This window comes from Henckelia pumila, chromosome 2 (assembly GCF_033568475.1).
Source record: "Henckelia pumila isolate YLH828 chromosome 2, ASM3356847v2, whole genome shotgun sequence".
Taxonomy (NCBI): domain Eukaryota; kingdom Viridiplantae; phylum Streptophyta; class Magnoliopsida; order Lamiales; family Gesneriaceae; genus Henckelia; species Henckelia pumila.
Window position 1 is genome coordinate 15425654 of NC_133121.1, and position 15431 is coordinate 15441084.

The 15431-nt window shown below is 33.1% G+C and overlaps 1 protein-coding gene across 1 annotated transcript; it reads left to right on the forward strand.

The window, feature by feature from the left end:
• Nucleotides 1-342: 342 nt before the first annotated feature.
• Nucleotides 343-1304, forward strand: LOC140877265 (uncharacterized). The gene is made up of 3 exons (XM_073280807.1): nt 343-702; nt 831-959; nt 1068-1304. The coding sequence occupies exons 1-3, from the start codon at nt 343-345 to the stop codon at nt 1302-1304; spliced, it is 726 nt and encodes a 241-aa protein (XP_073136908.1).
• The last annotated feature ends 14127 nt before the right edge of the window (nt 1305-15431 follow it).

Genomic DNA, 15431 nt, shown 5'->3' on the forward strand with positions numbered 1-15431 from the left:
TATATATTATTATCGTTAATATGTATATACATATATATATATATATATATATATATATATATTTGTTTGTTTGTTTTGCCTTTTTTTGTTTTAATTTGTAGACCGTTGCTTTATTTTGTTTTTACCATTGAAATTTTTAATTTTTAATTTTTTACAATATTTTAATTAAACTAGCCGTTGCATGTTTTTCTATAAATACACATGAAATCTTCTATTTCTCATTTATCTTACAATTCATTTTTATTTAGAATGTCTCAAAATCCAAATTCCTCTAGGAGATCTATTTTGCGCAATTTCTAAAAAAATGAATTGGAAGAAAATGCGAAAGATGAGTTAGATCAAATGACATTGATGCTACTCGAGCATGAAGAAATTATGCTTCAGCTACATGAAAGTTCTTCCACTGGAACACAAAGAAGAAGGTATTTCAACCGAGAACGTGAAAGCGGACACGATCGTCTTTTCCATGATTACTTCTCTGATGAGCCAGTATATCCCGATGATATATTTCGATGGCGATTCCGAATGCGAAGAGAATTATTCCTTCGCATAGTCAATGCCTTGCAAAATCATTCAGAATATTTTCAGCTGAGGAGAGATGCAACAGGAAGAAAAGGCTTGTCGCCACTTCAAAAATGTACGGCAGCTATCCGTCAATTGGCCTATGGAGCCCCTGCCGACCATTACGATGAGTATTTACGGGTGCCGAAACAACTGCCATAGAATATTTGTTCAACTTCTGTCGATGTGTGATTGAAGTATTTGGAGACACATATTTGAGAAGACCCAACAATAGTGATATCCAACGTTTGCTTGAAATGCACGAACAGAGATATGGTTTCCCCGAAATGTTGGGTAGTCTTGATTGTATGCATTGGGAATGGAGAAATTGTCCAATTGCTTGGAAAGGCCAGTTTACTCGAGGCGATCATGGCATTCCAACGATTGTGCTTGAAGCGGTTGCATCGGCGGACTTGTGGATATAGCATGCATTTTTTGGGATCGCATGTTCGCGTAATGATATCAATGTGCTTAACGAATCACCTTTGTTCAATAATGTCTTACAGGGAAATGCACCACATGTAAATTTCATGGTGAATGGGTCACAATATACAAAAGGATACTATCTAACTGACGGAATCTATCCGGAATGGGCAAATTTTGTCAAGAGTTTTTCATGTCCTGAGGATCCCAAAAGAAAAATGTTCAAAGAAAGACAGAAATTTGCAAGAAAAGATGTTGAACGTGCATTTGGAGTGTTGCAATCTCATTGGGCAATGATCAGAGGCCCGGGACGATTTTGATACAAGAATAACTTGAGGGATATAATATATACATGCATTATTTTGCATAATATGATTATTAAAGATGAAAGAGATGCAACACTCAATTAATTAGACGATGAAGGAAATCCTCCAACACAGATATTTCAAGGATCTACCTAAGAATTTCAAGAATACCTTCGAAGAAATAGCGAATTACGTGATAGCCACGTGCATCATCAACTTCGAGCGGACTTGGTTGAGCATATATGAGCACACCACGATATTAATCCGTAAAACAAGCATATATTATCTGTGTTTTGGTTGTTTTCAATATTTCTTTAATTTTCACATCGTAGTATCTAATGATATATTATGTAATCGAAATTATAATAATAATTATTATCAATGCTAAATATTTCGAATGTCACTATCATATTTTGAATAATATGAATTTCAATGTTAAATCACCCATCCACGATCACTATCATATTATGAATAATATTAATTATTTGTAATAAATAAATGTATAAAATAAATTGTTAATTGTTTTTTTTAAAATAAAAATATGTATTTCACGTTACAAAAATTTTGAAATTGAATTCAAATTATAGTTATTTTTTTATGAAGTACAATTATTAAATATTTATAAAAATTATATTTATTTTCTTTAACGATAAAAAATACACAATATCATTAATAAAAATAAGCTATTGATATAAATTAAGTATATATAAATATATAAAATAAATTGATATTTTAAATATTTGAATTGAGTGTGGGGTCCATAAAAAAATTGTTTGAGTTTTTTGTTATAGTGGAGAATTGAATGAGGTTTTATGTTTTTGAGGTGACGTTGACGTGGCGGAGTGAGAAGCACGAAAAAGCTCTCCGGGACTCTTTGCTATTGTGGATGCCCTAAGGTGTAATTGCAGTTTATCGTGTAGAGTTCGTGTTGTCTACAATGTTGACAACACGAGAAACAACCTGCAGCGGATATTCCTTTCACACACTATGCCATAATAGTCGCCCCATACCTGAATTGTCGGCAATTGGGCTTAATTAGAGTGTCATCAAGTAAACCAACGGAAATATAACCAAAGTTTAAACATAAATCCCATCAGAACAACATATGAACTGAACTGTAATTAATACACAAATCGAACAACATATGAACTGACATTTGATATGATCTCATTTTAGATGAGATTATATTAAATCCCAAAAAATATAAGCCCTTGTATGCAGCACATGGGCACTGCTCATATGCCAGTATAGACAAAACCATGTATATAATAGAGTGTCCAAGAATATATCCCGTCCCATATAGTTATTTAAAAAATAAACGAAAAACTAATTTACAAATATAATCAAATGTCCTTTTATATACAAGAGGCGATGATGATTTTAATATAGCGCACACACAAATAAATAAATAAATAAATAAGATCACGGGCTCAAGATTCTCTCATGCAGTGACAAAAAAGCACACAAACTTTCCCTATACCTAATTCATGTATATGCATTCAACCACAGAATATATAGCTAGGTACTGATTTAAACTACTCATATATATATATATATATATATATATATATATATATCATATTTTAAAAATTAATTAATTGATGTACCTCGAATTAACGTTGACGATAAGTTAGATCCTACATATACAGACACTGCCTTGACATACATCTAATTGTCCTCATTCATCAATAAATGTGGGGTCTATTATTTTTTAGTGGACCCTACATGTATTATTAAATGAGGACCCTTAGATTTATCATGGGGGTAGTGCCTGTAAAAGTAGATTGAAATGAACCAACGTGGTCTAAATAACAACATTTATGTCTTTCCTATGAATAATCATTTTGGAGTTGAATGTACTTTATTAATTGTTTGCTGCTCGATGATTAATAAAGTATAAGCTTGAGTTGATTCCACATTATCTGCCTCAATAATTGAAATTACGCGAGAAAGTCTAAAAGTTTGAAGCATACATATTTTAATTATTTTCCATTTTGGTTGTATATACTATTCAAATTGATGATACATTGTTTTAGGATTTATTAATTGACTAGGTTAGGTGTCACATTATATGTTTCACCAACATAGTAATAAGCAATAAGCCACATATATGGTTCATATCTTATTTAATAGTCCTTGTAGTTTATGTTTTTTTTTAAAAAAACAAATTATAAGAATATTTTTTGGTTTTCAAATCGCAATAGTTTCGATTTTGGTTTTGATCTGTAATATATTATCCGTTAAATTTTCACCTTTAGGGCAAGAATTTTTTTTATTTAATTTGTTTATTTTGTTGCCAGAATACAAAGATGGTAGCACACGCATAAGCAAATATTTGATGTGTTTCTTCTTTTTTTTTTCTTTCTTTTTTTTAAAAAAGACGTTTTTTAAAGCCTAAGGAGCAATAAAAAAAATACAAAATGAGCAAAGTTATCTCTCTAAGATCCGGTTAATGAGATCCTACCATATGAGTAATACCTAAATCATTGATCTGAGGGTCTATATCTCAACACATATATATAATTAATATTGTAGAGTTGACGTGTTAAATTATGGATTGTCAGATCTCTTATATATTAGAGAAATAACCTTAAGGTAGGTTAAACTAAACCATAAGATCCAAATGGACTAACTAGAGGTTTAGGTAGTTTATAGAGCTGATTTATGTTTCCTATTCTTGTGTCTGTGATTATATATGTATATGGGGAAAAAATAAAAACTTTCGGCAATTTGGTTATTAAATTAGTCTAAGTTTGATTATATTCCAATAAGTTAGTATATATATATATTTTTACTATTATTTATGTTGTAACGGAGTACTGATATGACATTAAATGTTTTTATTTTGGGCTTGGAGAGTTTATTACTTTATTTAGCTTAAATTTGATCAACTATGTACAGTATCAGTGTATCACGGGAGGTTTTATGCTACTCCTGGTGAGGAACTTCCCATGTTCTCTTTGATTGACACATGTCATGCCTCTCTTTTTTCTTTTCTTTTATTAATTTTCTCTTTCCTGTTTTTTTTAATGTTTCTTTGTTATTTTTTTTTTATTTTAAACGGGTAGTACAAGCATAAATTAAATCATATGGAACGAGCATTTTGTTAAATTTTTTGTATTGTTTTTTTTTTTAAATTTTGCCGGTATAAATTAAAACAAGCTTCTTTTAAATTTTTTGTAGTTTTTTTAAAATTTTGCACCATTAAATTTTTAATGGAAAGTGTTTTTTTAGTGCTCTTTTAGATTTCTTTTGTTTCATTATTTTGGACACAGATTTTATTTTCGTGTTATATTACTCTCTCCATTTATGTAGATGCACAAAATATTAATATAATAAAAAAAATGAGATTCCTATAAATATTGAAATATTGCACGAATAATTTTTTAGAATATTTGCTTGTTTGCATCTTGGAATATAAAAAATAGAAGATTATGTCAATTTTAATTTTTTTTAGATTGTTATATACTTGTATTAAAAATATAAAAATCTGAATAATTATTTTTTTTTGTAAAATTTGGTTCTTTTGACTATAATATTATCGAGTTATGATATATATACACACACTAATGTGTGACCATTAGAAATTTATTATTGAACAAAATATAAATCCCATAAGTTAAAACATATAAAGTATTGAATTTTAAATTGAATCACAAAAAAAAATCAATTTTCCAGTTTTATAGAATAAAAGTGCTTAAAGAAAAAATAAATAATAAATAAATACTAAAAAATTAAAAAGTAATAAATTTTTTCAAATAAAATAGGAAAGAACAAAAATTAAAAAAATTTCAAAGCAAAAAATAAGAAAAGAAAGAAAAGGAGGAACCATGGATATAAAATACAAAGTAAAAGACAGAAGTAAACATTTATTAAAAAAAAACACAGGAAAGAGATAATAAAAAATAAAATAAAAAAAACTTAATCTAAAAATGTCAATCAAGTGGCAAGGGGAGCTCTTCACCCGGAGTATCATAGAACCTCCCGTGTATCACATCAATATTCTGACAAAAAGTACACATAAATATATAATAACCTTGTACTTATGGACTAGTGGTGGTATACCGTACCGTAGTGTATAAAAAATCGTAAAAAATATTATACCGATACCGTATCGAAACTTCCGTTACACCGAAATTTTCGATAAATATAAATAGCATACCGATCATACCAAAATTTTATGGTATACCAAAATTTCGGTACGGTATCAGTGTATACCGTCTTATACCCGAAAAAAACCTTATATTTTTAAAATTTAAAAATTTTATTGTTTATCAATATTATATATTTTTAATTTTTTTAATATTTTTACTGTATTTCGGTGTACCGGTATATATATACTGAAAATTTCAAATGTCTTACTGACCGCTTATTTCGGTATTAAAAATAATTACTAGCAAGCGTACCAGGTCAAGTTATAGTAAGTGGACAATGAGTCCAAGTATCGATCCCACAGGGATTGTAGTCAATTCTCAAGAATTAATTATTTAGCTTAATCTAGACAGAATAATAAAATAAGTACTAAGAATTAAATAAAAAATTAATTACTAAAATAAAATAAAAATTAAAATAGAAGAAGAATAAATTCAATTAAATAGAAACAACCAAGACATTCAGGTACGAAACAAATCATGCAAACAAGTGGCAAATCCAGGATCCAGATTTAATCTTAAATCATGGTGAATTCTCCTAATTTATTTAACAATCTATTTCTAGAACAGTTAAACCAATTCAAATATTGACGGATTAATTTTCATAATTATAATCAAATTCAAATGCATTAGGAATTATGAGAATTCAGTTTTCACATGGTGTCGCATACTGAAACCGAATACTATTTCTAGTCGGATTAACCATATGTCAATTATTGGAGTGATCGAAATCAATTCCTCATCTGTCGAATTGGAATCAATTAACAAGCAAGTAAATAGTTGATCAGGTTATTCACCAGACATAATTTAAATCCAACAATCAATAATATTAACAAAAATCCTAAATAAACATTCAAATATTCAACATAAAATTTTCTGGCCCAATCTCGCGGTCTTGGTTGAATAAAAACTACTCAAATAACGAAAATATAGTTCAAACAAAAGTTTAATAATCAAAAGAAAAAGGGAAGAAAAACTCGAATGGAGCGTTCTTCAATCTCCAAGCCTCCTAGCCGCCGCCTCTCTGATGCGATTCGAACCCCTAAATCACGTTTTGAACTCTCTTATTTATATGTCTTTGAAAACCCATAAAATAAAGCCCGGAAAGTTAAGGATTTTAATTTTCGAAAATTTTATTTTTCTGATTCTGCGACATGCACGGACCCTGGATAAGGATCCGTGCCCAAATTCGGGTGCCCTCTGCCTCAAATTATTTTTTTCCTCGCGACATGTCCGGACCCCGTGCCACATCCATGCATACATATGTGACAGCGCACAGTTTTCTTGAAAAAAATCATATCTCGAGTTCTAGCCGTCGGATCGATCCGAAATTTGGACAGCAGCTTCAAAACATCTTGAAATTTATTGTGAACAGTGGAGATCGGATTTAGGCCTCTATCATTAAAAATGAATTCTTAACCATAGCTGCTCCGTAATTCATGCTTGCGGGCTCTTTTCTTGCTCCAAATTCATGATTTTTTCAATATTTCTACAAAAATCAACCCAGAGAGTGAAATTCACACACATGCAATAAATCATTAATAAAACTTATAAAACAATATGAATGCATGCAAAATATACATAAAAATAACATAAAATAATGCACACAAAATACACTTATCACTTACCGAATTTACTACCAGAAAATTCGGTATCGTTATCGTTTCGTGTTGTACCGTACCAAAATTTTCGGTAGTAATTCGATATTTTTTCGATACGTTAATTTCACTATATCAAAAAATAGGTATTTTTTCCCTCCCTACTTATGGTGGCTTTCCACCATGATCTTCGGATGTTGTATCGTTTGATACTTTGTATTAATGCTTTCCTTTAAATAAATAAATATATATATGTATATATAATATCCTACTTATTATACTAGAATTAAATTTTGACTGACTAAAAAAATCAGAACTCAATTCCGATCCGAGGTTTCACTAATTAAAACATTCTAGGACATCATTAAAATTACGATGAACATGGTTTGTCATGTGAAAACAAACAGTGTTGTACTTGGTATTATAACACCAACAACAACACAATGCAGCGGAAATTAAAGCGTAAATAAAACACAAGTAAATAATTTTGCACGAGTATAAAAACTCGTGCGGGTGTCTTAAAGATAAATATCACTAGAAAAAGTAAGATCAGTATTACAAAGCAATACTAGTGATTTTACGAAAAATCAATAAATCCTAAATTTCTCAATAAGTTGAGAAATCAAACTTGCATCTAAATAAATCAGAGTAAAACAAATCAGATGCAACTCCCGTAGCCTAAATTGAAGAACACAACAAATCTTCAAACAATACAGTTCCCACAGTGTTGTCCTCTGATGTCTTCAACACTAACGGCAACACGGAGACAAGCAACAACGAAGGTTGCAAAAACCTTGCTTCAGAATTTTCGAATTCTTCAATGGAATTCTTTAGTTTATGCGCAGAGAATTGTACGTCTGAAGCGTTATCTTTTTTGTGCGTGAAACCTTCTTTTATAGAGTAGAATCTAAGTCTTGAAGGTTTCTTTAGATAGAGTCCTACAAGAGTAAGAAAACATATTTAAGTAGGAATAAAATACTATCCAATATACCAAATCATATCTTGATAATATCGAATATTAATATATCTAATAAATACCTTATCAAGACATAATTGAGCATGACAAATATATTTCATAAGATATTCGAAATATACACAAGATATTTTCCAAATATTTTATAACTTGTCTAGAAATCAAAATCAAATATTATTTAATAATTAAAACCGAGAATATCAAGGAAAAATTTCTTTCAATCTCCCTCTTTTTGTTTTCTGGACAAAACATCGCACAAGTAAGAATAAAAATAAACTCCCCCTGAGTTTAAAATACTTATCTCCCTTAATTTGTAAGTTTTCCTCTGAGGTGTTGTCCCTCGTGTTGGCAACACCGAGGATAACATCAACTTTAACACATAGAGATTCTCAAATTCATATATCAGAGCATAAGAAGGTTAGAAGTAGGTAGACTAGTTAAAGCATATCAGAGCAATTAAGGCACATAACTAGAGCCACAAAAAATAGTTATATTAAACATTAAAACGAAACTAAACAACTAAGCAAAGATGAGAGAAGAAGCAAAATCTAAAAGTGATCACTATCGGATCCCTCTTGAGCAGTAGCTTCGTCCTCAGCATCTTTTGTCCCACATGGACCAGCTTCATCATCTTGTGCACTATCTCCCCTTTTTTGGCCAGAAATGCCAAGTTGTCTTCAACAGTCAGCCAACAAAGAGCTGTAAAATGCAATATCCTCCTGTGCCTGAGCAATCTTTTCTTCAGCACGAGTCATCAATAGCTGAATAGTGGATGTGGTAAATTTCAGAGGAGTAGGAGTAGACACTGTTTCTTCAGTGTTGTCACCGTGTTGGCAACACCGGGTACAACATCAGCAACATTAGCAGTAGCAACAACATTTTGACTAACTTCAATCCAAAGAAGGTCAATCATCCTATTTTCTTTCAGAAGTGCAGTTGCGATCTTCAAATCATCAGGGAGTTCAAAGGGTTCTTCAGTGATATTTCGAAGGAAGCCCTATGATTCCAAAAGACCATAAATCAAGAAGGGAAAAGGTAGTTTGGTGGATTTCAGACCTCCATCAGCAAACTGCATAACTGTCCGAAATACCATCCTCCCAAAATTAAAAGCACCGCATGTGCCTATGGCATGTAGAATGAATGTCTGTGGTCTTGTGATCACATTGGAGTTGGTTGAGGGCGTCCAATTCCGCACAAAAATCTTGTGCAAGGCAGAGTAAAATGAGGTGAGTTTGGCTGCCGAGAAGTGATCAGAAAAACTTATGGCCAATCCACTAGTCAAAACAGATATCACTGCATTGATATCATGATGAATGCCATCTTCAACATCCGGAGTAGAGTATAAAGCATTGATTACGGTTGGTGTGAACTCGAACAATCTTTCCCTAAGATAAACAAGTCCATACTTAGCAGATTCTGGATCTCCAACCGGGGCAGAGAGATTTGATAAAATTCCAGAATTGCCTTCTTGCAATATGGCACAACAGCAACCACCGTAGAGTAGATTTTGCAAAGCTTAAGAAAATCAATAAGATTGTACCTACTGTAGGAGCTCACATCAATATTTCTCTCATCCAACAACCCTCTGTGAGTGTAAAGAGGCCACACTGCAACAACTTTTCCAGAGTAAAACATAAGGGAATAAGCAGCATCGGTGTCATATCCCTCATCAACAGTATTGGCAGTGGTGTTGGCAACACGGACAACAACACCGGTATCAGCAGCAGAAACAACCTATTTCTCCAGAGGTTCTTCATCAGCATCCATAATGTAAACATCATCAGAATCTTCTGCTTCATCAATATCAGCACTCTTATCAGAGGAACTTGCATCAGAAGCATTCAAAGAGGATGAACTAGCAGGAGGAGGGTTACGGCCAGCAGCAAATTCCTCCATCATCTCAGCATCAGGTTCATCATCAGATTGATGAACATTGTGAGGAGCAGAGGCATGGGCAGTAACTTTCCCTTGCTTAAGGCTCTCCAGAATTTGAGCCAGAGTGACATCTTTATCGGAATTCATTTCTTCATGAACCGATATTGGTGGGGCTTTCTTCTGAATTTTGATATGAGGTGTACCAACGGAAGAGCTTGAATCACTGCTCTCAAAAGCAGATTTAGCAATCGGAGTAGAGGCAGAGGTGAATTCAGTGGGTGAGGGTTTCTGACGGGCCACGAACTCGTAATCTACATCCTCTGAATCATCACCAGAGCTGCGATCTTCTTCGGCCATGGAGATGCGAGGGCCTTTGTAAAACCTTTTGGACTGATTAAAATCGGGATTATAACCAGCTTGCCTCTTCGATCTACAAACAATAGGTGGAGAAGGATGAACACGATTCAAAACAGAAAAATTCGGAGGATTCTCTAAATCAATCTCATTCCCAGGCTCTCCGGACATGATTTCAGCAAGAGGTACGGGTTTGACCGGAATTGGAATGATCGAAAAGGAAGACGAGGGTGAAGGTGCTTCCGGTGTTACAACACCGACGGCAACATCAGAATCCAAATGTCCCATATCGCTTCTGATATCTTGAGGATCAAAGCCTGCCATTGAAAATTAAGATTTGAGAGTGAGAGAGAGGTAGGATTTGCAGAGAACACAATCGGGGTTAAGAAATTTCAAGAAGAAGATAAAGCCCGATAAAGAAGGAAACAAATATATATAATCCCTATCACAAACGGTAATATATTCCCTCTAACAAACTCATAATTACCCTAATTATATTATCTCATCAAGTTACCAACGGTAACTTTTTCTAACGGTCGAAAATAAAAATAATGGAATTAAGAGATAAAATCCCATAAATATGGCAACAATCCGAGATATATATATTTCAGCCCAAATTTTCCAATATTAACTCCACATCATCTTAACTCCACTGAAACAAAAAAATCATTCACAAAAATTCGAATTTTAGTAAATAGGGTATTTCATCGAAATTTGTCTATTTGAAGCCTTACCCAAAAAAACAAAACTCTATTAACAAAATGCATATGCATGACCTATTTTATGCTTAAAACAGAATGTAACATAAAATAAAAATACAAGTGCAAGCACGTTATATGTTCACAAGTATAGTGTTGTCTCTCGTATTGACAACATCATCAACAACACCAAAGTTTTTCAAAAAATATTTTAGATTTACACACTAGATTACCCTTGTTTTTTAGAAAATTTCCAGAAGTGGTAGCCTGCACACTAAAAGAACAGTCTTCATTGGACTCAATTAGGTAGCTTTTTTCATTTTCTTCCATTTTTTGATAAAGTTTGTACTTATGACACTGGTCATCAAACTTAATAAAAATCTGAACACTGAATTTGCGAAACCACCTCTCACATGGAACACGAACATGGAATATATGTACATCCCTCAACTACTTAGTGGTTTAGTCAGAGTTCAAAAGCAAAAAGGGCCAGTGTGCTTAAAAAAAATTTGCTGAAAAACTTGGCATCAATTGAATCACCGTAACAGAGATTTAAACACTACACATAACAAAATGAATGCAGAATGCCTAAAATCCTAAATATGCATGAAAAAAAAACAGTGTTGTCTAAGGTTTTGTAACACCGGAGACAACACCAGCAAAGGATTATAATGCACACATGCTGAGAGACCTCCAAAGGGTTGAGAATCTTTCGAAATCTAATGATATAGTAAAAATGTCTGCTAGTTGGTTGTTGGTTCCAACAAACTTCATTCGAATCATACTGTTTTCTACCAAATCTCGAATAAAGTGATGACGAATGTCAATGTGTTTTCTGCGTGAGTGTTGAACTAGATTTTTTGATATATCAATAGCACTCGAATTATCACAATAAACAATGGGGGGTTCACTCTTAAAACCATAATTTTCAATCATTTGGTTCATCCAAAGAAGTTGTGAACAATAACTTCCGGCTGCCACATATTCAGATTCAGCAGTCTAAAGAGACACACAATTTTGCTTACGACTACACCATGAAACCAAATTATTACCAAGATAAAAACACCTACCCGTAGTTCTCTTCCTATCATTCACATCATCAGCCCAATCAGAATCATTAAAACCAACAAGATTAGTGTTGGTTTCCCTCGTATACCACAATTCCCAATCCAATGTACCCGAAACATATTTCAAAATTTGCATAACAGCTTTTAAATGGGTTACCTTTGGATCAGATTGGTACCTAGCACATAAACACACGCTGAACATGATATCAGGACGAATAGCAGTCAAATACAAAAGACTTCCTATCATGCTGCGATATATGGTATTTTCAACACCAGCCGCAACACTGTCTTTTCCCAATTTCTCACTTGAGCCCATATGAGTTTTCATGTTCTTAACATTCTCTTTGCAAAACTTTTTCACCAAATTCTTTGCATACTTACTTTGACAAATAAAAATACTATCACTCTATTTCTTAACTTACAATACAAGAAAGTAAGTTAATTCTCCTACCATGCTCATTTCAAAAGTAGAAGACATGCATTCAACAAAAATATCAACATGCTTTTGAGAAGAAGCACCAAAGATAATGTCATACACATAAACTTGACAAATAAGAATTTCACCTTTGGCCTTTTGAATAAGAAGGGTTTTGTCAACCTCACCTCGTTTGAATCCAATTTCAAGTAAATACTCGGTCAACCTACCATACTATGCTCGTGGAGCTTGCTTCAAACCATAAAGTGTCTTCTTCAACTTGTAAACGTGATCCAAATGATGTGGATCTTCAAAGCCTTTCGGTTGCTTCACATACACTTCTTCATTTAAAATTCCATTCAAAAAAGCACTTTTCACTTCCATTTGGTAAAGTTTAATATCCATATGACATGCAATAGCAAGAAATAGTCGGACTGACTCAATACGGGAAACAGGAGCGAATGTCTCATCAAAATCAACCCCCTCAAACTGTGTATACCCTTGAGCAACCAACCTTTATTTGTTCCTAATGATGTTTCCTGATTCATCAGTTTTGTTTATGAAAATCCATTTTGTACCAATAAAATTTCCATAATCAGGAGGTAGAACCAAAAACCACACATCATTTCGGACAAATTGCTCAAGTTCCTCATGCATGGCATTTACCCAAAATTCATCATTCAAAGCATCATTGACATTCTTAGGTTCAACATTGGAGACAAAACAAGAATGCATTACATGTGAGTGCACGGAACTCATGCATACTAACCCAACCATCTTGTGGTAGTTCACTTTGTCCTTAGCTCGAGTTTGTCTAGTTCCATGAACATCTACTATGATCTGTGATGAAAGATGATTTTTTTGTATCTTGCTTGGAATGATCAGTGAATATATTAGTTTCCTCATTATTTTGAGAATTTTCTTCATGGATAGTTTCTGGAGGAACCAGTGTTGTGTTAGGTGTTGTAACATCAGGGACAACACTGTGTTCTTCGAGAGAAATTTCCAGCAAGCCCTCAATATCATCTTCAGCAGTTTTTCCTTTAAGATCTGCACCATCATCAAAAACAACATTAATAGATTTCATAATTATTCTGGTTCTTAGGTTATACATTCTATATGCTCGACTATTAGTAGAATAACCAAGAAACAAACATTTATCACTTTTGGAATCAAATTTTGCTAGGTGATTTCTATCATTCAAAATATAACACACACAGCCGAAAACATGAAAATAATTGAGATTTGGCTTCTTTCCCAAGAGTATCTCATATGATGTCATTGGAGAACCACTTCTCAAGTAAACACGGTTGAAAATATGACATGCTGTGTTTAATGCTTCTGCCAAAAATCTTTTGGAGATATTATTTGAGCTCATCATCACCCTAGCCATCTCTTGCAACGTTATATTCTTTTTTTCAGCAATTCCGTTATGTTGAGGAGTTTTTGGAGCAGAGAGCTCTTGTGAAATGCCCTTCTTATCACACAAAAAAGAAAATGATGAGTTCTCAAATTCCATTCCATGATTAGTTCTGATTCTTGCTACTCTCAAAGCATGTAGGTTAGTAATCTTAGTAAATAACTTCTTAAAAACATCAAAAGTGCCTGATTTTTCTCTAAGAAATCTCACCCATGTAAAATGAGAAAAATCATCAACACATACCAAAGAATACTTTTTACCTCCATAACTTTCAACTTTCATCGGACCCATCAAATCCATATGTAAAAGTTCAAGACACTGTGTTGTCCTACAGTGTTGTAACACGGAGTGCAAAACACGGGTTTGCTTACCTTTTTGGCATGCACCACAAATGTATGTAACACCAAACTTTAGATTTGGAAAACCTCTGACAGCTTCAAACTTACTCAAATTCTTTAAAGTCTTGAAATTCACATGTCCAAGCTTTTGGTGCCATAGACTAAACTCATCAACCTTTGAGTGTCTACAAGTCAATTCCTCACCGAGTTGGTAGCAATTATCAGCTGATCTTGTACCTGTCATAACACATCGATTAGCATTATCAAAAACTTCACAAGTATTCTTATCAAATTTCACATGCAAGTCATCATCACACAGTTGACTAATTGAAATTAGATTCGCATTAAGTCCTTCAACATGTAACACATTATGAAGCTTTGGAAACCCTTCCACATTGAGTGTTTTCTTGCCAACAATTCTTCCTTTTGCACCACCTTCATAGGTCACTCTACCACCATTTTATTCAATGTAGTCCGTGAGCTGATCTTTTAAACCTGTCATGTGCCGAGATCTTCCACTATCAAAGTATCAGTTTCTTGCAGTGTTAGCTTTCAAGGAAGTATAAATAACAAAACATTTAACATCAGACTTTTGTACCCAAACTTTCTTCACAGTAGGTCCCTTTTTTCCAGTGTTGCGCTTGGTGTTGTGCAACACGGGAGGCAACACCTGCTTAGATTCTCACAAAAGATAGTCATTTTTGAGCTTACGACAAAACAGTCTGATGTGACCAGGTTTAAGACTGTAATGATACACAAAAAGACGCTTCCATTATTTTGGCTTTGAGACAGAAACATTATTCTCAGGTATAGGTTTCTTATCTTGGAAAGTCACTGAAGGTTGGTTAGAAGTATTTTTGTTACCTTCCTTCACAAACACTGGTGATTTAGAAGATTCACCAAATTCAAACACACTGTCTTTAAACTCAAGTCCAAACTTATTATCCTTACCCATAGACATGATAGATTCAAGTTTGATCGAACTTGAATTATATCTGGCAAGAGTTATTTTTGTTTTTTCAAGTTCACTATTCACCAATCCCAATTCCATGTCTTTCTTGTTGATAAGAACTTCCATCCTAGACATAGCAGTTTTCAATTCAGCATTCTCTTTAGAGAGAGTTGTATTTAGCTTGTTTCTTTTAATCCAGTCAATATACAACTCCTCATAAAGTTTCTGGATATCTTCCATAGTAGACATATCGGTTATCTGTTCTTCATGAACACTGGAATCATCAGCGTTAGAAGCTATA

Bases quoted from the DNA above. Each gene is read 5' to 3' on its own strand.
- LOC140877265 (XM_073280807.1), top strand. From the start codon at position 343: ATGACATTGATGCTACTCGAGCATGAAGAAATTATGCTTCAGCTACAT. The intron at 703-830 runs GTGCCGAAACAA...ATGCACGAACAG, and splicing joins ATTACGATGAGTATTTACGG to AGATATGGTTTCCCCGAAAT. The intron at 960-1,067 runs GTTGCATCGGCG...AATGTCTTACAG, and splicing joins CAACGATTGTGCTTGAAGCG to GGAAATGCACCACATGTAAA.